We start from the raw sequence: 25,940 nt of genomic DNA on the forward strand, positions 1-25,940 counted from the left end.
TCAAACCATGCTGGGCTCCTTTAGTATGAGATACAATGTGCATAAATGGAATGATTTTCGCAACCAAAAGGCATTCTAGGGATGACAGTTCTTTCAGCTCTTTTGGAATATCCACTAACAACAAATTGTTCTGGTGACATTGGGCAGGCATGTTTCCTTTCTGCAATGTTCTGTGGCATGTTTTGCAGATCAATGAGAATGTCGTTGAAATGCATTTCCGCAGAATGTTTGGTGGACACCTTCCATAATTGGATAATTTTACTTGCACCAAGGATCGCCTGAATAAAAGTCTGAAACAACAGGCACATGTGTAAGTGGGTCCTTCGGCGATGGCTCTCTTGTATTCTTGAAGAACTGTTTCAACTGATTTTACATGAGAAGTTTTGCAAGATCTTATTTGCTGAAGTCTCTGTTGAGTAGATTTCTTTTCTTTGGCTACATACTCAGTACATGTTCGTTTTGTCTTCATCCTGGTTTTGTTTATTTGATGTTCTTTTGCTTTATACTGATCATGTGTCCGTATCTTTCTCATTCTAGATTTATTTGCTTCCTGCTCTCTAGCTGTGTATTCATTGTCTGTGCGTCTTCTTTGTTTACTTGCTCTATCTCCTTGCTGCTCCTTTGCTGTGTATTCCTCATCTGTACGTCTCCTTTTCATTCTTTTTGCATTTGCTTGCTGCTCCTTTGTTGCATACTCATCATCAGTACGTCTCCTTTTCTTTCTTGTTCTATCTCTTTGCTGCTCCTTTGTTGCATACTCATCATCTGTACGTCTCCTTTTCATTCTTTTTGTATTTGCTTGCTGCTCCTTTGTTGCATACTCATCATCAGTACGTCTCCTTTTCTTTCTTGTTCTATCTCTTTGCTGCTCCTTTGTTGCATACTCATCATCTGTACGTCTCCTTTTCTTTCTTGTTCTATCTCTTTGCTGCTCCTTTGTTGCATACTCATCATCTGTACGTCTCCTTTTCTTTCTTGTTCTATCTCTTTGCTGCTCCATTGTTGAATACTCATCATCTGTACGTTTTGTTTTCTTTCTTGTTCTATCTCTTTGCTGCTCCTTTGTTGCATACTCATCATCTGTACGTTTTGTTTTCTTTCTTGTTCTATCTCTTTGCTGCTCCTTTGTTGCATACTCATCATCTGTACGTCTCCTTTTCATTCTTTTTGTATTTGCTTGCTGCTCCTTTGTTGCATACTCATCATCTGTACGTCTCCTTTTCTTTCTTGTTCTATCTCTTTGCTGCTCCTTTGTTGCATACTCATCATCTGTACGTCTCGTTTTCTTTCTTGTTCTATCTCTTTGCTCCTCCTTTGTTGCATACTCATCATCTGTACGTCTCCTTTTCATTCTTGTTCTATTGGCTTGCTGCTCCTTTGCTGTGTAATCAACATCTGTGCGTGCTCTCTTCATTCTCATTCTATTTAGGTCCTGCTCTTTTGATGTATATTCATTATCAGCTCGTTGCATCCTTTTACGTTGTCTGTCTTTCTCACGTTCCTTGGCTCTGTACTCATGATCACTGCGTATCCTTTTCATTCTCATTTTATTCACCTCTTGTTCTCTTGCTCTGTACGAAGCTTCAAATCTTTGTTTGCGCATACTTTCAATATGCTTACTGTGGATGATCTCTTTTCCATTGTTGCACATTCCTTCAGTGTGCTTACTGCGGATGGCCTCTTTGTCCTGTTTGTTTTTTGATCCATGTTTACTGGCTCTACTGGTCTTTGTAAAAATCGCTTCTGCAAAATCAAACGTTGGAACCTGTTGTTCCTGTTTCTTTCTGCTTGGGATTTCATTGTCTTTGCTTATAGACTGTTTAAATTCTTCATTTTGTTGCTTTTGTCGGGTAAGCTGTGCGTTCTCTGCTAAAGTCTGTGTTGCATTGGTTTCCCTGCTGCTATTGTTAAACTGAGTGCACTTCAGCGGACAGCTTTCATTTTGCTTTTGATGCTCTAGATTTCCTTGGTCAAGAGTGATGTCTGGCTTTTGACAAAGTGTATGTCGAGCTCGAAGCACCTGTGACTTTTTCGATCGCCGAGGCATCTTACATTTTTCAAACGCTAAACATCAGGACTGCAAAGCTCAAGATGACAGATCAAAGTGATGACCTGTAAGAATAAGAATATAAAATAAGGGACAAAACTGAGGTTGTGGTCCATTACCTGTAAATTGAACAACCAAAAAAAAAAAATCATGTTAGTGCATGCAGAACTTGAGAGCCCAACTGTGTATGTCTGAAAACAAACAGTAAAAACAAACAAAACAACAGTCAATAAAAAAGGAATGTTAGTGCATGGAAAACTTTTTTGGTAAATAACAACTTTGTTGCAACTTTGTTGTCTTTTTTTTTGTAAATGACAACTTTGTCGTGACTTTTTTTATCACTGAGGTATTTTACATTTTTCAAATACTAAACATCAGGACTGCAAAGCTCAAGATGACAGCTCAAAGTGATCAATGATCTGTAAGGGACAAAACTGAGGTTGTGGTCCATTACCTGTAAATTGAACAACCAAAAAAAAAATCATGTTGGTGCATGCAGAACTTGAGAACCCAACTGTGTATGTCTCGAAACAGAAAAAGAAATGTTAGTGCATGGAGAACTTGACAAAACTTGCAGAATTTGATAACACCAACAATGCATGCATTGTGATCCTTCAGCCATTCTGCACTCAGCTACATGCTAAGGTGAGTGCAGCATGTTGCCCGGCACCGCGACTGGGACGCAGATCACACATCATACCGTTCACAGCTGTTACTGACTGTTATTATGAGTTGTTTTATAAACATCAACAACAACAAATGATTTTGAAGGCACACTTTTGGTGGGCTCAGATTGATGTTGCACATATCACCATGGATGTCCTTCAGCTAAAAATAAAAAATGTCTGATTTGAAAATGAAAATAAATAGCTGTGAATAATACGAAGAGTGCCAATGATTGTAGAAGGGGTTAGAAAAAAAAAAAGGAAATTGGTTAAGCAAACAGAATCGGAACCGGCCAAAGAATGGCAATGAAGAAGCATTCAGTAGCAAATCAATAATATAGGTCAAAAATGAAGATAAAAGGTCAAAGGGGTCAAAGGTGAAAATTCTGTGTAGAAGTTTTGAAGCCCTCACCTAGTGCCATCACATAAAGTAAATGGAATCGAAATCGATGGCGAAGGAGTAGCATTTTGTAGCAAAGTGTACAATACAGGTCAAAAAATCAAGGTCAAAGGTCAAAGAAGTCAAAGGTCAAAATTGTGCGTAGAAGTTTTGAAGCCCTCACCTAGTGCCATGACATAAAGCAAACGGAATCGAAATCGGGTTAGAAATGGCGAAGGAGTAGCATTTTGTAGCAAAATGTACAATATAGGTCAAAAAATCAAGGTCAAAGGTCAAAGAAGTCAAAGGTCAAAATTCTGTGTAGAAGTTTTGAAGCCCTCACCTAGTGCCATCACATAAAGCAAACGGAATCGAAATCGGGTTAGAAATGGCGAAGGAGTAGCATTTTGTAGCAAAGTGTACAATACAGGTCAAAAAATCAAGGTCAAAGGTCAAAGAAGTCAAAGGTCAAAATTCTGTGTAGAAGTTTTGAAGCCCTCACCTAGTGCCATGACATAAAGCAAACGGAATCGAAATCGGGTTAGAAATGGCGAAGGAGTAGCATTTTGTAGCAAAATGTACAATACAGGTCAAAAATCAAGGTCAAAGGTCAAAGAAGTCAAAGGTCAAAATTCTGTGTAGAAGTTTTGAAGCCCTCACCTAGTGCCATCACATAAAGCAAACGGAATCGAAATCGGGTTAGAAATGGCGAAGGAGTAGCATTTTGTAGCAAAATGTACAATACAGGTCAAAGGTCAAGGTCAAAGGTCACGACTGAAATTCTGTGTAGAAGTTTCAAAGCTCCCATGTAGTGCTATCATATAAAGCAAACAGAATCAAAATTGGCTCATAAATGACAGAGAAGTAGCAAATTGAAGATTTTGATCACACACGGACGCACACACGGACGGACACACGGACGGACGGACGGACGGACACACGGACACACACACGTACGGAGCCCGTTTCATAGTCCCCTGCTCGAACTCGTTCGGCGGGGACAATAAGATTGTACATATCCATGCACTTTTTTCAGTTGTTTTGTTATGTTTAAGGGTTCTTGTTTCTCTTCGGGTTTTCTTTAATATGCACATATTTCTACACAATTCAACCTAAACATTTCATAATTGCAAATGTACAAAATACAGCAAAGAAAACATTGTGCAGTTGGATTTTTTACTTGTACCATCACAGAAAAATAACAATAATATTAATACAGTGTAACAAATTATACAAGGCTAACGCTCAACCCGTTGAGGACGAGTCCAGAGTATACTCGGGCAAGTGTCTATGGGAAATGCGTGCTGTAGCAAAATCAGTCTGTCCTCAATGGGTTGATAAAAACAAAAAATCTAAGCCCTTTACAGAAATGTGCGCTATTGCCTATTCAACAAATCTGTCCACTCTATCAGGACTTTTTAGCATGGAAAAAAAATCAAATCAATATTTTCCACAGGTATTTATTTATATTACAGCTCATACAATTTGAAGCATTGCTGCCCTGATATCCTTCACATGCACAAACACACAACAATATATCTAATGTACCAAACAATGAATTAATGCTCTCTTCAATCTGAGCAATATCACTGAACATCATTTTCTACTTGTACCTACTGTAATATCACATCAGAAACAACCATCTTGTCTGGAAATCAAAAAAATACATATCATCAGGCTTTTCCAGGAACTCTGCCGAATCTATATTCTCAAACTCATGACAACGGATTCTCATTTAGATCACAATTCAGGGCTGGGAAAAGGGTGTGAGAACTGACACACGAAGCAGAAGCGTGTTTGTTTTAATAACACTATCGACTTTTTGTGTCTTACCACCTCTCAACTGACATACATTAGCTGCTTTGTAGGTTTAGATCTGCACCGCAAATGCTATGACAACGCAGCCTCCCAGGTTGAACAATGGAAGCGGCTGCCTTACGCATGTACAGAACACCATTTTTTTGCATGATAGTGTCGTCTTTAGTGTTTGCGTCGCAGATCTCAAGCTCGCTAATACATGCATGTGCTGGCTTCCAGTGTCACAATTATCCTCTATCAATAAAAGCCACACATGCTATCAAATAAGCTTTAATTGGATTCAACAATCTTGACAGCTCGCCCTTTGTTAATTCTGGGTGTCTAATGAAAATATATCTCAATAGAGACTTTGTGAATTTTATCAGAATATTGGAGATAAAGAACTCTGTATAAAATAAAATGAAGCTTTAAAAATGCTTGTGAACATTTTGGCAATAAACCTGCAATTGCTTCATCAGTTCGCTATATTTCTCTGTTCATCATGTTTATTTGTTCGGGAAAGTGTCAGTGTGAACATGTGTGGGTGGGTGTGTATGTGAGCATGAATTGTTAGTTGAAACAAGCAGAGCTTGTTTCTGCGTCCTCGTGATGATGTGCCCCTGTCCGTCGCATGCCCCGGAGCTCCCAAACGCAAACTCCAAAATGTCATGACATTTAATGCCTAAACCTCAGAATACAGCGGGAGCCAGAGAAGGCAGCTGGGGAAGGTACAAAACAGCTGTGCCGTGCAAAACTTTAGAAAGCACACTCATAATATCCCTCACTTTTGCTTGCCATCTTTTTCTTTCTCTTCACTTTCCATGATATTTCTAAGCCCTTCTCTTTCTTTCTTTCTTTTCACTTTAGACAATCTACTAGGATTTACAGACCATGTATCTAGTTCATCACATGAGAATGAACAAGGAAAAGTAGAAATTACGCGGTGCGTAATATATGTCCCCGCCGGAAGTAGCATTTAGTAGCAAAATGTACAATATAGGTAAAAAGATGAAGGTCAAAGGTCAAAGAAGTCAAAGGTCAAAATTCTATGTAGAAGTTTTGAAGCCCTCACCTAGTGCCATCACATAAAGCAAACGGAATCGAAATCGGGTTAGAAATGGCGAAGGAGTAGCATTTTGTAGCCAATGTACAATATAGGTAAGAAAATCAAGGTCAAAGGTCAAAGAAGTCAAAGGTCAAAATTCTGTGTAGAAGTTTTGAAGCCCTCACCTAGTGCCATCACATAAAGCAAACGGAATCGAAATCGGGTTAGAAATGGCGAAGGAGTAGCATTTGGTAGCAAAATGTACAATACAGGTCAAAAATCAAGGTCAAAGGTCAAAGAAGTCAAAGGTTAAAATTCTGTGTAGAAGTTTTGAAGCCCTCACCTAGTGCCATCACTTAAAGCAAACGGAATTGAAATCAGGTTACAAATGGCGAAGGAGTAGCATTTTGTAGCAAAATGTACAATATAGGTCAAAAATCAAGGTCAAAGGTCAAAGAAGTCAAAGGTCAAAATTCTGTGTAGAAGTTTTGAAGCCCTCACCTAGTGCCATCACATAAAGCAAACGGAATCAAAATCGGGTTAGAAATGGCGAAGGAGTAGCATTTTGTAGGCAATGTACAATAAAGGTCAAAAATCAAGGTCAAAGGTCAAAGTCAAAGGTCAAAATTCTGTGTAGAAGTTTTGAAGCCCTCACCTAGTGCCATCATATAAAGCAAACGGAATCAAAATTGGGTTAGAAATGGCGAAGGAGTAGCATTTTGAAGCAAAATGTACAATATAGGTCAAAGGTCAAGGTCAAAGGTCACAACTGAAATTCTGTACAGAAGTTTCAAAGCTCCCATGTAGTGCTATCCTATAAAGCAAACAGAATCAAAATCGGGTTAGAAATGGCGAAGGAGTAGCATTTTGAACATTTTGATCACACACGGACGCACACACGGACGGACAGACGGACACACGGACGGACGGACACACGGACACACACACGTACGGAGCCCGTTTCATAGTCCCCTGCTCAAACTCGTTCGGCGGGGACAAAAAAACTTTATCATGTCATTATATAAAGTAATGTGATTTCAAGCTCATTTTGAAAAGCTGCTGATCGAAATTATTAGCATATTCCAGTTCTAAATTTCTAAAACAGTAAGAGAAGGATCATTATGTTTAGCAAAGGTCTTTCTTACCATGTTGTCTGTAATATCACTGTCATCATTCAAGCATAAAACTTTAACAAAAATGGTCATTAAATAGGCAGCTGCGCTAATGCAAAGCAACAACATAGATGCTGCTTTATGCTCAAATCATAATAACGTTAAAGTTGTACGGAAGTATGGAAACCATTGACCATCAACTGATTTGACAATGACTTGAATACTGTAATTATCATCAATCATCCCCCTGTTCTTTTATTCTCTAACCCATTGAGGACGAGTCCCAAGTATACTCGGGCAAGTGTCTATGGGAAATGCGCGTTGCAGCAAAATCAGTCCATCCTCAACAGGTTAAGGTACGAATGATTGACAGAAAAAAACAAAACAAAAGCAAACAAACAAAATCATTTCAAAGTTTAGGCCATTTATGATACATAATTACTATAATCAATTTCAGACTAATCATTGAATACAATCCTAAGCCTCCTGGGCCCACTAAACAAAGTATCTAGTGACATCTTATGGAGTCTCATTTTAGCACTAATATCCCTTGAAAACTACCGGTAGACCCGAGTATATTCCAGCAGGTGTCTATGGACAATTCAAAAAATAGCAAAATCAGCTAGTCCTCGACAGGTTAAATGTACGAGGGAACATTTTTCTTATAATTTAAAAAGCTGCTTGAGCTAACACCCACCTCATATGCAATAGAGTGAAAACTGTTTCCATCTTTTGTTTCTTAATAATTTTTGAAAAAATAATTATATTCATATTTTTTTTAACATAATAGGCACTAGAGACAATTCTGATCTCACTATTGTTGCATCATACTATAGAGTGAGCCCTTCATAGTGATCAATGTATCTAGTACTCTATTTAGCTCATGCTGTGTCTTTCTTCTTTAAAAAAAAATAAACAAGATCACACGGGAATCTGAGTGACTTCAGATCAAGTGAGTGAGGAAGGGGGTAGGGCGGGGGAGGGAACAGGATAACATGGACAAAAACAACAAAGTCACTAACACTGGAGTTGTTAACTTTTTCTGTGTTTACCCCAGGAAACATGTGACTTTGCAGTTCTCTTCTAACCCCCTACCCTCTTTTCAGCATGCACTTCCTGGGACGAAAATTTGAATGTGGAGAAAGCAGAGTCATTGAAACAAAAAACAAATTAAAAGAAAGTTCCATGTGGTTGCAGCAGTTCCCATGGTAACAAGATATGATTGGCAGATAGAAAAAAGTTTAGTGAGGTACTATTGTCAGTATTGGCTAGATGTACCCGAAGGGACAGAGCTTAAGACATGTAGAGAAGAGACGAAAATATGGAGAGCGGCAGAAATATTATTCAGCCCAAGAGCTGTAGGCAACTGTACAATCAGATATTCTTGTGCTACACAGTGCTTGTATACTTCCAGCTTCTTTGTCACCCCCCCCCCCCACCTCATCTCCTAAAAAGGCCACAAAATACCAGACTCTGAGAACACCACTCCACCCATGATATCAACATCCCATCCCTCGCCAGCTATAAAGCCATCCTCCTCTCCGATCTTCATGTTTAATTCAGTTTTCGCACTTGAACCGTTCCCCAGGGCATGCTTCATCACTCGTGTGCTATATATATATAAATATATCCAGTGATTTTTACAGGGAAATCTGGAACTCAAGCTCCTTTGAAGAAAAAGAAAAAGAAGCAGACATATAAAAAGAAATAAAGATGCACATCTTCCCAGGATTGTACACCACAGCCACTCAATGCAAAAAAAAAACACCGAATTCTATATCTTCAAGACAATCTGTTTCCACAAGCTTACAATTTCCTTTTCTAAGAAATTGGGTACAAATGTGAAATATGGACACTTTGGGAATCTAAAAATGAAAATTATTCATAACCACTGACAACGGGTCACTCAAGTAATCTCTATAAGGATGGGTCCCAGATAAAATGTGACCCTGCATAAAAAAAACGGACTAGAAATGTCGCTACGGCGACTGGTATGCCTCCGCCATAATGCATGATTCTCCCAATACATGTACCTAATCACACTACTCTACCAAAAAAAAGGGGGGGGGGGTTGTAGAAAGACTGCTGAAAATACACGTTCCCATTCGTTTCATGATCCCAAACTTAAGAATAATGTAGAAGAAGAATACCTCTTTCAGAAAACATGAAAAACTCAAGATTGACTTGGTTGACCCATTTCATCTTTTTGAGTAAAATCAAGTGGTGTGACTTTTTGTTGGTTTTGTAATGCACGGTCACAGATGATATAAACCAATCTACTTTCCTCTTTAATCAGTTATCACAAAAGTGACACTGTTCAGATCTTGTATAGCCATATTCGTATCACAATTGTTTGAAAAGCAATCCTTTGCTATGAAAATATGCAGTATCATGGCAAACAATTACAGAATTATGTTGAGCATGTGTTCCCACCGCACTAACACATATGGAAATACTTGCATTTACTATTGTAATAAATACCAATACTACGAAAGAGACAATGACAGACTAGTACTTATCTGCTTTTACTGAAACAATGATTACTTACAATAGTAAGCTATCTTACCCAGGAAATTGAGGAGAATATATTTCCTTGTACTTTTCATCCCCCTTTTCCCTAGCATGTGTACAGATTTTTCTTCACTATTTCTTATATCTACTGACCATTTTCTCTTTATGTCTTATTTTACGAAACATTTTATTGATGTTTAAATCGATATTTCATCAAAAACATTCTATCACTGTCCCCTACAGATATACATGTACTCCTCTTCTCAATATCTCAAGCAAACCTCTCTCTTCCTCTTAATCTTCTCCTTAACTCTTCATGTGCCATGGTTAATTCCCTTGTGTGCCAAGTTATTCTAAGACACCAATGTAGTCATGCTTTGAGAAAGAATTTTGTTTTTCCAATCTATATAACTTCTAAAGATTTCTGTTAAGTTTGACATAAAGTGAGCAAGGTTGTATAGAAAATGCCAAGCTTTGCTTTGATATAAATTGTATGACAAATCTATGTTTACTCTTTCTTTCGAATTACCAGTAGCTACATACTGTAAAGGCATGACTTTTGCACATAAAACAGTGACAGAAACTCAGAATTTACAAGAAAATCTAGTTGGAAACAGCACTTGATAATCAATCACCACATAGAATGCAAGCTGTATGTAAGAGGAACAAAAGCGTGAGAAATGCTTTCATTTGTGCGTTTGAGCAGAATATGCGAAGCTGGCACGCCGTCGACTGAGTCGGACGTGTGAACGTGGCACATAAAGAATTAATTCCAAACTTTAAACTTTTAAAACTTTTAAAACACTAATATTGTATACTGAATGATATGCTGTATAATTTGTCAGGTTCTTATCTTTGCATATTTTGCGAGTCAGGTACTTCTTGCGAATTTAACAACACGCAAAATTATCAGCTCTGACCTTGCGTACAGGCATGTCTCACTTCATTACTGTACTTCACAATAGCAAATTTCACCACTTGCGAAATTGTCGGGAAGACCTTTGCAAATAATTAGATTCATTATCAGAATAATTATAGCACAAATAGTATTCTAATATGTTAATGTCTATCTGTATTTTTCTCTCTGTCTTTGCCTGGTCCATACTGGCTGTTTTTCAGTTCATTCCTTCATATTTTCATTATTTCCCTGCTTTCTTTTACACTATCTATGTTTGGTTTATCCTTTTTTGTGCTTTTGCACACTTTCAACACATACTATGTGACTTTCTATCTTTTTCTATACAATGTACCTCTATCACTAAACATCTCCTCCTCTACTGTTTCTATTTCTCTCTATCTCTCACCCACGTTATATCAGAAGCCGTGATTCTCACACTACACTGTCCTGGGACCCCACGGGCTTATGATTCATTCATGATCGCTGGACGGACAGATCATGCTGTTTAATCAACGTCCTCCTTCCGGCCAGTCTACGGTTGTACCTCTCCCATCCCCACCCTGTCCCTCGCATCGCTTCTATAACTCCCTTGAATATCCCTCCGCTCTCACTTCTCTTTTTGATTTGCAAAAAAAAAAAAAGAGTGCGCAAAACCTTCGGACATTTGCATCTTATTGGTTTCAAATCAAAACCGATTCGGAATTCTCAAGCAGTTTGCGGCTCGTGAAAGGACATCACATGATGAGGAGAAAGAATGGCAGATGGAGAGAGAAAAAAAAGTACTTTCACAAGGATGCTGAGCAGGAAGAAAGGGAGATAGAGAGGACAAAAAAAAAGCGAGGGAGGGATGAAATCTAAGCCAAAACAGCGCCCTCTTTATATTGAGTTCACGCGAAGAACAACAGAGTGCACTTTTTCTACTCCATGCATTGTAACACTTCAAGCCTTGCTCTCAATCGCTCCCATCAAGGAAGGAGGAGGTTAAGCGATCATCGGCATTAGTTTTGTCTGTTTGCAAAATAACTAAAAAAGTTGTGAACAAATTTTGAAGAAACTTGCAGGAAGAGTCGATAATGACACAAAGAACAGAAGATTAAATTTTGGTTACAGTGATCTTGGAATCTTTATAAATTTGAGGATTTTTTAATCTGAAGTCTTGAGTCAATTTTTAGTATTTAAACTGTATTTTCTGAAAGAGCTCTTCTTCTTCTACAATATTGGTAAGTTTGGTATCATGAAATGAATGGGAAAGAGGGTTTTCACCAGTTTTTCTATGAACCTTTTTTCGGTATAGAAGTGTGATCAGGTACACGTATGTCTTAGAGGCCCCTTTTTATTTCTTGAAAATCCCTTGCACACTCTTCACTTTCAACTCTAATAACATTTGAAAGGATAATGCTACTGCTTTGAAAGTTGGCATCAATCATGGACAGAATGTGTCAATAGAGTACGCTAAATTTCAGCTTAATCTAATAATCCCATGATTGTTGTTGCTACGGGGGGGGGGGGGGGGGGGGGGGGTTACATCCTGGTTTGTTTGTTTTTTGTCCTATTCATCGCACAGCTAGCACGGCTTGGCAAAGATTAAAGTGCTTGAATAGACCCTGCACTTCAGAGCCTCTTTTCTCAGTTCACACTTTTCCAGAATATATGATTTCTTTCCAAGATTTAGATTTACGTTGTAGCTTTGTAGAGACAATTTGAATTGAGTTATACACCATTTTAAGGCTTGGAGTCTCTTCTTTCAGAATCTACACTTAACTAAAAATCCATGTCTGGCGACTTTTTGTTGGTTTTGTGGACGCAGGGTCACATATATTGGACATTTCAGTCATCTCAGTCATCTTTCCTACTGAAATTCCTCAATGCCTCAGCAGCAGCAGCAGCTCTTAAAAAACCACTTTCATTATAACCATGACAACTGTTACCGTCATTACAACTTCCATTCATCATCTTCCTTGTCAAGTTTCTTCTACACATTTTCTTGAAACCATGGCAAATTTACTGCTTAATGTATTCTTCCATAGCACTATCCAGACGCAGTACAACAGATATACTTCAGTAATCGTAAATTTCTTCTTGTGACTACATGCATGCCAAGCTATAGAAGACAAGTGTTAGGCTCCCCTATAACATAGAGACACAAATCCCTGCATGGATGCAAATCAGGTGCAGCAAATAAATTGCTTGGAAACGGGAGACAGAGTTTCCAGGTTCTCCTCGGCTGGAACACACAGGATGAGGATCACACAGCCGGGGTATCTCGGGGCAAAAGACACTCCCTTGGAAGTTCACTGGCGTAGGGTTCCGGTCACACGATCAATTTGCCGTAACACTATACATCCCCTGGCCTTGGCACGATAACGCACATGGCCTACACAGCTGCCTTTACAGCTGGGCTTGGACTGCTCGCCACATTCATCCTGCACTTGAATACCAATTAGACTCAAATGGAACTCTTTCTCAGAAGAAGAGGCTGAACAATCCCAGTAAATGGGGGGAGGGGAGTACTACCTTGACACCTCACTAAATTATAGACTTGGAAAAAAAAAAGGTTAAATCAACATGACAGCAAAACAAAGATGTCACCATAAACTTTGCAAATATTGACTTCTACAGTAAGCTCTGCAAGACCCACACACACAAAATAGATCACAACAAATTTCCTCAGAATGCCATTTGTTGACTTTCCTTTTTTGTGCTTTGAGCAAATGTAAATTCTAGATTCGAAAGCTGCCCGCTGGCATCCAATATCCCCTCTTTGCCAGAGTTGCAAAGGATTCAAGCCCAGAAAAAAAATCCATCTATAGCTGAACAATACATAACCATGAGCAAAGCAAACACTAATCAATTCAAAAGTTCAGTTGCAAGATTTCCACAAAATAATGTATGACCTTGCTTCATGAATCAAACAAGATTATTGATCTATGAAAATCAAAGTTATTTCTGATCTGGATTTGAATTCATCATCATCTGTACATTTATCACACGCAAGTATTCAAATACATAATGTGATCTAGAAATATATGACTGATAGAGACCGAACACGCAAGTCTAGCACTGGGGGAGTTAAGTTGCATGACTTCCTGCTGAGGACAGAGACGTCATCGATACGTCGATGGCTCGTCCATTAATACGGTCACATCCTCGACTCCGCAGTGAAATCACGGCAGATCAGCATTCATGCCGGCACGTGGGGAATTCACAAGTGGGCTGCGATCAAACATTTGGAGAATGCACCTCAAACACTCATGCACGCAGTGGTACACACACCACACGTGCGGCAAGAACTCGAGTGAGGCAGGCTCCAACGAATTCATAACCCAGAGGCGTGAAACACCACATTCCACGGGGATGTCGTCCAGTATCAGGGTCATTGTTGTCGTCGCCGTCTTGTAGTGGCCATTATTGTTGTTGTTGTTGTTGTTGAGTCACAGCCTCACAACAAGAAATAGACTCAAGATGCACTGTTATACAGTGGCAAAACTGCACATGCTCTACATGCACACGTACAACATTGCACTCTTATAAAAACAGCCCAGTATCAATCTGACTCTGCATGTATACATTTTGTAGATGTTACATGAACAATATCGGTAAATCTAGTCAACTGGACTTACTTGTAATTTGGAGTAGCGACGTTTCGCGTCCGCTCCAGGACGCTTCATCAGGTCGACTGATCTTTGGCGGCAATTGGTTGTTGACCCGTAACAGGGTCGGGGAATTTCGGAAAGCGCCGAGGAATCTTCCGAACCGTCGGGTTGTAGGCTCCGGCTAGGATGTGTCTCAGGCCCCCTCCTCGGTTTAGGGATGGCTCCTCCCTTTTAACGTAGATGGACTCTTTGACTCCCCTCTCGAACCACCGTGCCTCACGATCTAAGATGACTATGTCCTTGTTGTCAAAGGTGTGGTTACTGCTGTTCAGATGGGAGTATACGGCAGAGTCTCCGCATCCAGACGAGCTAGCTCGTCTGTGCTGGTACATACGTTTGGCTAAGGTCTGCTTTGTCTCTCCTATGTACAGCTCATCACACACCTGAGACACAACCTAGCCGGAGTCTACAACCCGGCGGTTCGGAAGATTCCTCTTCGCTTTCCGAAATTCCCCGACCCTGTTACGGGTCAACAACCAATTGCCGCCAAAGATCAGTCGGCCTGATGAAGCGTCCCGGAGTGGACGCGAAACGTCACTACTCCAAATTACAAGTAAGTCCAGTTGACTAGATTTACCGATATTGTTCATGTGATAATTTACCTGGATGACTGAGAACATTCACAGACATTTGTAGATATTCTCAAATTCCACTTTTCTCTTTAACTCTTTATGCGCCATGGTGTAAATCCCCCATGTGTGCCACATTATTCTGAGGTACTGCAACGCTAGCATGCTGTGGGAAAACATTGTATTATCCAATCCATTTAACTTTTGTAGGATTTTTATGCTGGACATGCAATGAGCAAAATTGTAGAGGAAATTCCAAGCTTTCCCGTGATGTAATTTCTATGACAAATCTATGATAACTTTTTTTCTTTTAAATGACCTGTTGGAACATAATGGTACCGGCATTGATTTTGCATACAAAACAGTGACAGAAACATACAATTTACTTGCAAATCGCATAGGGAACATTGGTTCATATTCAATCACCACATACAATGCAAGCTACATGTACGAGGAATGGCAAATCTCGAGTAAAGTTTGCATTGTTCCGTGGCATTTGGCAATCTATCAGTCAGTTTGGGCAGGTTTCTTCGTTTGGGCAAAATATGCAAACCTGGCATGCCGTCAACTGAGTCCTGCATGCCAACAAGGCACATAAAGAGTTCAAAAGAGCTGTAAGAATTTGACAACATAATAAACATCAGTATAAACAATCCATGGGTGGTTCTGGTTTATAAAAGCTATTGGCAAGCATTGTGAGTTATAATCTGGACTTCAGCATTAATGATACAGCAATTCATAAACGCACATGTGATGCTCTGGCAAATTTAATGTCAACCTCCACTCAGATCCAAAAGATATTCCGTCAGAGCAGTACCTCACATGTACATAAAAGGACACTTTCTGATCTTTACCTCCATACCTGCCCCTTCAATTCACTTTGCTTGGCTACTCCTTTCTCTCTCTCTCTTGAATGATTGGCCGATATGCACAGGATCGTGTCATGCTCTGCTCTTGCACTGAAATAAAATTTTTCATCACCTTTCTGACAATTGTTGTTGTTGTTTTAAAGGAAGAAGAGAGAGAGAGACAATTCATTTGGAGCACAGACACACCAATATTACTTCCTACATGAACTGAATAAGCCTTGCCATTCATCTTCTTGACGATGACACTAAGAAGAAGGGAACAATTTTTTTTTTCAAGTGCGAGGAAGAAGAAGACTTGATCATTCGACAAGAGATTTTCTTGCCATGTTTCTCAAATTACCATGTCACTATAAAGTGCAACAACTAAACTTTGACAGATAAGTCAAACTCTAACACACGGGGGCACTGCAGGGCCACAGCTGTGCCACGGCGAATCGTACACACACACTGGAAAAACCATCATGATCAGATCATCATCATCACCATCATCACCTGCAACTCACACGTCACAACCCAAAACACAAACTTTATGGTACGGGTACCCTCCCCTTTATCATTACTGCATCTTTGGAGTCACTTCTTTAACCCGTTCCGTGCTGAATGCTGAAATACCCATAGACTTTATACGCAGGCCACTAGGTTCCTGTATGGAACAGGTTCACTATAGCTGAAAGAGGAGCTTGAAGTGAGCAGTACAAGGGTCATGTTTTCTCTTCATACATGTATATACTGCAATTACTGCAGATTTTTAGAATGCCTGTGTGATTTTTCCTTGAGAATGTCACACACCTTTTACATAACAATAAAAACCCCACCACTGGGTTATATTATACAGGGGAAACTCGGTATAACGAACACTACTATAACGAGATATCGGTTATAACGAGGAAATTTTCTCGGTCCCAAATTTCCTTCCACACAAGTCTATGTAAAATGCTACTCTTATAGCGAGATCGGCTATAACGAAATAACTGCTATAACGAGATAAATTTTGTGACTTCCAAACAAAGAAAAACATAGTAAATCAAACCTGCTATAGCGAGGTAAAGCAAAATGCCTTCGGTAAAGCTTTACTTCGCCTGTGCTATCATCTTCCGAGATTGTAAAGCTTGATGCGCCAAAAACTATCTTGTACACACATAATCATTTTCTTCAGTGCACTCCAGCTAGCACTGAATGTTGTACGTGTGAAGTGTGTGTGTGCACGCACACTGATACATGCAGGAAATGTGGTGGGACGGCCATATGTATACATGACATCATCATGACGTTTAGCAGGTGTGAGGCAATCTGATGCTGTGATTGGCCTTCTACTTAGGGAATTCCCCGTCTTCACACACACGCAGTCATATAATGTACATACAGAATGTGTCACATACACACACAGCATTGTGCAGACCATTATTCAAGCTTTCCACACAACACACACCCATACGATAACCACATACACTGTACCAATCCACAGACGTTCTTGATAGTACAATCGCAAGCTTAAATTTACAAATTCAAACATCTACAATTAATAAGAAACACATTCTTGATATTGGATTTCCTTGGCGAAAAACATCTTCTTACCCATAAAGGTGAGTAATTCCCTCACACACAATATCAAGTTATCAGTATTGATTGAAATATGATGGGTAGTCCCACATGTGCAAATTAATGTCTTTATTTTATGCCTTCTTTTATGCCTACTGATATAACGAGATATCGGCTATAACGAGGAAAATGACTCGGTCCCGACCATCTCGTTATATCGAGTTTCCACTGTATCATCAAACGTGGTGTAATAAACCCCATTCACTCAAATTCATATTGTTTGAATACTGCTTTAGACTGACTCTGACTTGTTAGAAACAAAGCAGGGCTACACCGTTCTTTAACTGGGCTTAATTGTTCTTTGATGTGCTTAGGGATCTAAAGTGCATGTCTGTCTGTCTGTCTGTCTGTCTGTCGTGTCCCCATTGCGATGTGCTAAAAACATCTCAATGTTTTGCTTGGCAGGAGCACATAGGAGGGAGAAATGAACCGGGGCCAATGCCATGACAAGTGCAATAAATCTCTGATGCGTCATTGCCGTAACCACAGGCATACGCCAAATTCCTACTCTGCTACTCTCCATTAAATGCCTACTAAACTACTGTCCTGCTTTTTGTATGAAGAAAAAAAAAACACCACAACAACCAGACCCACTTAAAACAATCATGTGAATACTGGGACTAAGAGTACAAAAGAGGGTCATTCAGAGTTTGATCATTGATATCTCTCCAAAAGGGAGTAATACATATCACAGTTTATATTGGTTATATATTGCAATATATGCTACTTCAACAAATTACATCTGACATTCATCAGTGATACTACATGCAGCATTGCCAGTAATTGTCACATATCTTCATCTTTTACTTCTTGCTTTACCTTTGTTCCTGTTTGCTATGATCTTGAAACTATTTTCTTAGTTACTTATCATTTTTTGCAATTAATCACATGATGAGTTAATCAAACACACATTTCAATAGCATCTCAGTGGCTTGTCTAAATATCTGAACTGTAATATAACTGTCTCTAATGGGTAAGAGCAATCGGTGCAAAATTTCTCTGTGTGTGGGTGTGACTTTGTGGCACCTACATTGTATTGTGCATCTACATGTAGGATACTGACCAAAAAAGTCCTCTGTTATACTACGCAATTAGTACAATGTACATAAACTATTAAGACAAACAGCACTTATATAACTTGACAATACCAGATGGGTTATATTTCATGTCTTAAATTTGTCAAAAAAGTAACAAAGCTAGCTTTGTCTTACACTGGTTCTTTTTGCTAACTGACACATCAGGATTATATGAGATACGTGTAGCCACCCAAGCCCAAAAAAAAAAAAAAAAAAATCAATAATACTGAATATAACATTTGGAAGCATCATCCTGTAGAGCCACGATGTACTACAATGTGTAGGTCAGCAACAATTTTGTAGCGCAGCAATATCCACAAAATACAGAGAAGCATTAACCCATTGAGAAAGGGCTGATTCTGCTACAACATACATTTCCCATAGACCCTTGCCCGAGTATATCATACTGTAAAAGTGGATATTTTAGCACGTCTAATTTTTCGCCCTCAGCCAGGTCAGAAGAGTTTCGCCATATTTAAATTCTGCGGAATCAAGACATCAAATACTGGAACATATGGCAAGCAAAAATATTCGCGTGCTATTATTTTCGCGCTAGTTTCTGGTTGCGTGAAATGCGCGAAAATTTCAACACCGCAAAAATTTCCACTTTTACAGTACTCGGGACTCAGGACTGTTGTCATCAGCCAAATTGAATGTCCAAATACAGACGTGTATTCAAACACAGACACACACTTACACACATATGCATGCACTCAAATACAGAACATAAACATACAAATACATCCAAACACACACAGCATTTCGGAGGGGAGGCACTGAATCGCATGCCTACCTCGTGACAGCGAAGCTCCAGGTCCCGAACGGACTTCTTCTGCACTGCTACGTGATCGCTGGCCGCATGGGTCATGTGACCAACGTGGCGGACGTAGCTGGCCGGGGGCACCTCGTTGAAGAGCCGGAACTCGGTCTGCGTCAGGATGCAGGCGACCTCCTCGGGAAAGTTGAGGAGGCGGCTGCAGCGTGAAAGTTCTTCGTGGTATATTGCACTTGGCGTGAGAAGAGACTTGGCATCCAGGACGGGGGAGTCAGAATAGGGCACTCGGTCTGTCAGTAGAGGAAGGGGAGAAAGAGAAATCGGGAAGAGGGGTCGTCATGGCGATGTCATCAAGGGTGATTGCAGGAAGCAAGGTTTTGACCTCCCTCTGTACACTTAGGAGTTTAAAGTCCTCTTGTAAGCTTATGTAATAGATAACTCACTTTGTGCTGTGACCACATTTTGCCATTATAAGATGACACACAATACCACGTAAACACCTGTTATGAAATATTCCTCGCAACTGTGAACAATAGGATCAGTTTCCTTCCTTTTTGTTATATATTTAATCTATACAAATCTGTTTATTTATGTTCCATCTTCTTTTCCAGCTGCTTTCTTTCTTCTAAAATGTTCCTGCTTCTACACTTGCTCTACTGTCTGCGACAATACACCTTCTGTTGCATTCTGTCGAGCACACTCTAAATGTACGAGAGCTGGAAAGTGACTTGCTATTCTCAGCTTCTAAACCTTTGAGACATAATTCAGAATATATCATCTGACATGCTTCAATATACACAGAGTATCCATTACGAGGACAAAGGATGATTTCGTGTAAGCATCCACTGTTTTTACTGATACTAATGTTGATGTACACCAGCATTCTTGCACTCCCCCCCCCCCCCCATATTTCGAGGGTCTTCCTATGGCAAAAAAGAATAGATAAATACTGACAATTATCATATTTATTATTATTATTACTATCATTATTAATTAAGTATGACCTTGACCTGAACTCCTCTGTTGTCTCTTTTATCAGAAGAAGAGACCAGAAATCACAACTTACTACATGTCTATTCTACACCTGTTGAGGACGAGCTGATTTCCCTATAGCACACATTTCTTACAGACACCTGCCCGAGCATACTCCAGACTAGTCTTCAACGGGTTAATCTTTGAATGAGTAACTCATACTCAATAAAATAGAAAGCCATCGACAACTATGCCCTTTGAGGAAGCATTCTCACTGGAGTTGGGAATAAGTTTTTAACCTGTTGAGGACAGTTTGATTTTGCTACAACACGCATTTCCCATAGACACCTGCCCGAGTACACTTGGGACTCATCCTCAACGGGTTAATAAAGATGCATGCATGTATCACTGATGACCGCACCTCGTGTGAACGGAGCTTCCATCACATCTACTGTGATCTATGTCTGATGTGTACATGGCAGAAGTGCGGAAGGGAGCGCTATAATGCAAGTGCTCATTCATGCAGGACAGCGCTCAAATGTGACAAGCAAGCAGAGAGTGAGAGAACGATAGCTGAGGCAGCAAAGTTCAACAACGAATATTTGTTGCAGGCAAGAAAACATTTGAACTTCACGTCGATTGTTCTTGCAACGACTTTACAGAGAAAAACAGTGGTCAGTTTTATGGAAAATACTCAAGTTGTTGTACGTTTCAAAGCTCCATCATCTTACATGAGCACAAACAGAAATTCATGCAAATGCTCCTTGTTCCGGATAAAACAATTATCTATTAGGTTGCTGCTCTTGACAATGCAATTGCAATGAACATATTGTTTGGAAGATATTGTTATTCAGTTACACCATTTATTCCATAGACATCACAAAAATCATAAAACAAAGAAACATGTGCTCCTTTACAATTCCATTGGGCAAAATTACTTCTTTCATGGATATCAGTTTATGATTGAGATTTGATATTATTGTCCTTTACTATCATCAATTTCTGTATAATATTTTTGAGACATGACACCACATGAACCAGTACAGCTTTAAAGACTCATGTTCCATTTCCCACTAGCAGGGTTCAAAGACTGTAATATCACATGCCATTCTTCACGTTAATGATATAAACAGTGCTTGCAAATTGGGCATTAGCTTTTAATCTCTTTTGATGCCAGGCACGTTCTTGTCAAAAGTGGTGGCATAATGTTTTCTTTGTTCATACTCTCTGTGATGTGAAGAAAGGAAATTTATTTTAAACACCATCAAAATGTAGCTGGAAATACATCATTGTAAGTCAAACCAGCGATGCGAGCAACTACTTAAACCTGGCAACTGTTTGGCCCTGAAACCGGTGATATAAACTCTGTTGGCTTGTCGACTTACCAAGGCTGGGCGTGGAAGGGGCAGAGGCGGTGACCACACCATCGGGGATGCTGTCCGAGACGGGGTTGGAGGACGACGCCTCCTGCATATTGGCTGAGAGGGCGCCACAGATGGCTCGCAGCTCGGCCAATGAGAGGGGCTGGAGGGTCCAATGGGGCTTACCCTGTGTAAATCGTAAAATTAGTGCCTCATTAGATTTCTTCTTAACCCGTTGACGAGTCCAGTGCATACTCAGGCAGGTACGTGTCTATGGGAAATGCGCGTTGTAGCAAAGTCAGTCCGTCCTCAACGGAATAATAATTGCCGCAAATATGTCGGAAATGTCTGCCAACAGCAATAAACTGTAGTTAACAGTGGAACGACTGGCCTTCGCAGTTAATCGCAGTAAACTCTGCCAGCCTATCCATTGACATCTACCCTAAACCACAGGCATCCAATCCCAAAGGCTGAAAGTTTGAAATGATGTCCCCCACACTAAAAAAAACCCAAACCACAATATCATCACTTCCCTCCCTTCTATTTTGTACAAGCAACTGTTCCTGATGAAAAGAATTCAGCACTTGCAGAACTTGATGCTATCATTTTAGGATACTGAAGGCATCCATCCAGTCATTTTTTTAGTTTGAAAAACATTTGTGACCCACTACAACAAAAGATCTGGAAGTCGAGGGAGGTCGATTTTCTGAAAATGGCACGGCATCATTTCCATACTCCTCCACTTTAATTTCATATAAACATGACTCACAAAAGTACTCAGTTGCGGAGACATTGATGATTTTATGAGCCATGTTGAATGGTCTAGGAAATCAGCGTTTTGAGAAAATCACCTTCAAAGTTTGCTTTACGACGCAATCGTGATCAAGGGGAGGTAAGACAGTTTACACCTCTTGACAATAGATTAATGTCTGTTCATTGCAACCTCCGCGATGTGCACTCAAGCTTAGCACCAGTGGTCTATGCATGACCAATCAGTAACCAGGATGCAACGCACTGACCAATAAGATCACTCCCTTGTTTCTAGGGGAAGAGTCTATCTGCCACCCAAAATCCAAATCTTCGGACACATTTCTGTTCCATTAAAAAGTAGGAAAATCATGGCCCAAAAAATGATAATTTCTTGCCTTTCCTTTTCATTTAGCTTCAAAATTTTGGCAGATGATAGATGAAACATCAGACTACAAAATTAAGCAAACAAGGCAATCGTCAAATTGTGTCTCGCCCATTCGCGTACAAGGAATTAATATTTTTTATAACTCCCAGAAGTTAATTGACCTGCTTATGACCTTTGACCTTGTGGTGACCTTCAATACCCTAAGGGACATTTACCATCCAAGTTTGGTCACAAACGGACAAAGGGATCAAAAGTAATGAGCCATAATCGAAACGCGCCATAAAAACTTAACATTGGGCCCTAAAAATTTGTTGACCCCTTTCTGTGACCTTTGACCTTGTGATGACCTTTAACTCCCCAAGGGACATCTACCGTCCAAGTTTGGTCACAAACGGACATAGGGATCAAAATTTATGAGCCACAATCAAAACGCGCCATAAAAACATAACATTGGGCCCTAAAAGTTTGTTGACCCCTGTCTGTGACCTTTGACCTTGTGACGACCTTCCCCTCCCCAAGGGACATGTTCCATCCAAGTTTGGTCACAAATGGACAAAGGGATCAAAAGTCATGAGCCATAAACGAAATGCACCCTAAAAACTTAACATTCGGCCCTAAAAGTTCGTTGACCCCTGTCTGTAACCTTTGACCTTGTGGTTACCTTCAACTTCCCAAGAGACATCTACCATCACCCAAGTTTGATTGCCATTGTAGCAACATGTGCTGAGTTATGTGTGATCAGAGAGTCTTGCAAGTAAACTTTAACGTATGACCACAAATGACCTTTGACCTTATCATGTGACCTCTTACGGCACCATAACATGAAGGTACCCCCAGTGCATCCATCACCCAAGTTTGATTGCTATTGTAGCAACATGTGTCGAGTTACGAGTGATAAGAGAGTCTTAAATTGCAAGTAAACTTTAACGTATGACCTCAAATGACCTTTGACCTTATCCTGTGACCTCCAACGGCACCATAACATGAAGGTACCCCCAGTGCATCTATGACCCAAGTTAGGTTGTAATCCAAGCAACTTATGTGAAGTTATTTGTCAAAAGAGAGTCTTGCAGGTAAACTTTAACATAGAAAAGAGGGTCTTGCACATACCCTTTAATATATGACCTCAAATGACCTTTGACCTCATCACATGACCTCTGACAACACCATAACATGAAGATACCCCTAGTGCTTCTATCACCCAAGTTGTGGCTGCCATTGCTGTAACAGTTGCCAAGTTATGCATCATAAGAGAGTCTTGCAGGTAAACTTTAACATTTGTGACGGACGACGGATGACGGACGACGGACGGACGACGGACGGACGCCATTTGGATCCCTTAGTCTCGCCTTCACCTCCGGTGGGCGAGACAAAAACAGAAATTCGATGGTTTTGACATATTACGATGACCCGACTTCGAACTCCATTTTCTCGGCTCAACCATCAGTGACTTTCAGATCTTTTTGTTATAGTGGGTCACATTTTTGTGAAGTAGCAACTAACAACAAAATCAAAGATGGTATTTTTTGCCCCTTGTTGTTTATTGGGTCCTATCTCACTCCAGCCATCACTCCCCCCACCCCTCACACACACATACTTCACTTCCAGTTATCTGTATGGACAGTGTGCCAAAACCCCCACTCCACCCCTCAATGCCCCCCCCCCCCCCCACCTCTGCCTGTCAAGAGTGACTCCATAAATGGGCACAGGATGGAATTCCATCAGAAATATTTGTCCTAATTGTATTCTCCTCCCATAGTTGTTGGTTGGTTGGTTGTTTGTTTGTTTTCATAATTTGGCATCAGGCATGGATAAAAAAAAAAAAAAGATGAAATAAAGATTGACACTACATATGATAAAGATTGATGCCAGTTATCCATACAGACATAATCTGTCAGGAATAAATGTTTTTGTCTCGCAGTTGTCAAGAATTCTCACCAGTCCTGCATATACTTTTAAATTGAAGCTATTAAAAATGTTTTTATCTCACAGTTGTAAAGAATTCTCACTTGACGTGTACACTCTTTTGAACTGTACATGTATATCTTCAAAGCCATTGTAATATTTTCATCTCACAGTTGTAGAGAATTCCCATGTGTACATACTTTTGAACGGTATATCTTCAAAGCCATTATAATGTTTTATCTCACAGAGAATTCCCATTAGATCCGTGCATACATGGTATTTCTGAACTGACTGCATATCTTCAAAGCCACTGAACTATAGGAGTGCCAAGAGCAATTTCATAAGGTGCATGCAATTCAATCCCACAGAGTTAGCACTAGACATGATTGGTTCAATGACACAATATGCATGATATGAAGTAATGACATTCATACAAGTTTAAAAAAAAAAAAACTACTATGTAGGTAATGACATTTTCTAGACTGCAATGTTCCTTCATGTATTCAGTTGTCATGTCTCCCTCACTGATATACTGCCTTTGAAAGGATTAAAGGACAAGTTCACCTTCATAGACATGTGGGTTGAGTGCATAGAGCGATATTAGTAGAACACATCAGTGAGGGTTTGAGGAGAATTGGACAACCCGTTCAAAAGTTATGAATTTTTGAAATTTCTCCTCACTCAAGGCTGGATGAGAAGACTACTATAGCTTGTGATGTCACATGAGTACAACGATATAAAGAAAGAATAAAGAAAATTCAACATATTTTCACTTTTCTCGCATAACAAAAGAACACTTGACTTCTCTCTTTCAGAAGGCAGGGGGAATAATATTACCCTTAACATATGTCAGTAACAGGTCAAAGAAATGTGCACTTTATTAAAAAAGTGAAGTTTTGTGAAATTCTCTTTTTATTTTCTTTATATCGTTGTACGCATATGACATCATACACTGTAGTAGTCTTCTCATCCAGCAGTGACTGTGCAGATACTTAAAAAATTCATAACTTTTTAACAGATTGTCCGATTTTCCCCAAACTTTCTCTGATGTGTTCTACTAATACTGTTGCATTCACTCAATCCACATGTATATGAAGATGAACTTGTCCTTTAAATACACTGTATGAAGTATTTGCACCTTTTCATCACATAAACGCAAGCACCACACTGCAGATGCCTGGTCAACTTCCACATCTTTGAATAGTCAAATGATTACATCTTTTTTTACCTATAATCGGAGAATTAGTGTGTGGCTACAAAAAGATTCATTTGGCATTCTTGCTGCATTCCTTATCAGATAGTGTTACTGTAAGGATACCATAAAGCAAGATATTTTCGCAAATTGGAGCCAACTGCCTTTTTCGCAGCATGAAATTTTTGCAGATTGCCACTAATTTTCAATGAATATAGTTCAGACAAGAGCTTTTCACATATATTTTAATTTTGCAAATTTTGGCTCTCACAAAATTCAAGATATTAAAATGCACACAAACATTTCTGGTTTTACAGTACTATGAAATATTTTTGATCACACCAATCCATCCATGCATACTTAACACTCGGCTTTGAAAT

At 39.7% G+C, this 25,940-nt stretch overlaps 1 protein-coding gene across 1 annotated transcript in view; it reads right to left on the reverse strand.

The window, feature by feature from the left end:
- Nucleotides 1-25,940, reverse strand: part of LOC139708180 (uncharacterized) — a gene marked incomplete at its 3' end in the record, with an annotated part of 141,624 nt that overhangs the window by 11,421 nt on the left and 104,263 nt on the right. Inside the window, exons 12-13 of the mRNA XM_071620155.1 lie at nucleotides 21,353-21,515; nucleotides 19,014-19,285 (exon numbers count right to left, since the gene is read on the reverse strand). Coding sequence (XP_071476256.1) covers nucleotides 19,014-19,285; nucleotides 21,353-21,515 — 435 coding nt within the window. The remainder of the gene's footprint in view (nucleotides 1-19,013; nucleotides 19,286-21,352; nucleotides 21,516-25,940) is intronic.

This window comes from Diadema antillarum, unplaced genomic scaffold, assembly GCF_040938485.1.
Source record: "Diadema antillarum isolate AM-2024a unplaced genomic scaffold, OU_Dant_1.0 seq00001316_RagTag, whole genome shotgun sequence".
NCBI classification, from domain to species: domain Eukaryota; kingdom Metazoa; phylum Echinodermata; class Echinoidea; order Diadematoida; family Diadematidae; genus Diadema; species Diadema antillarum.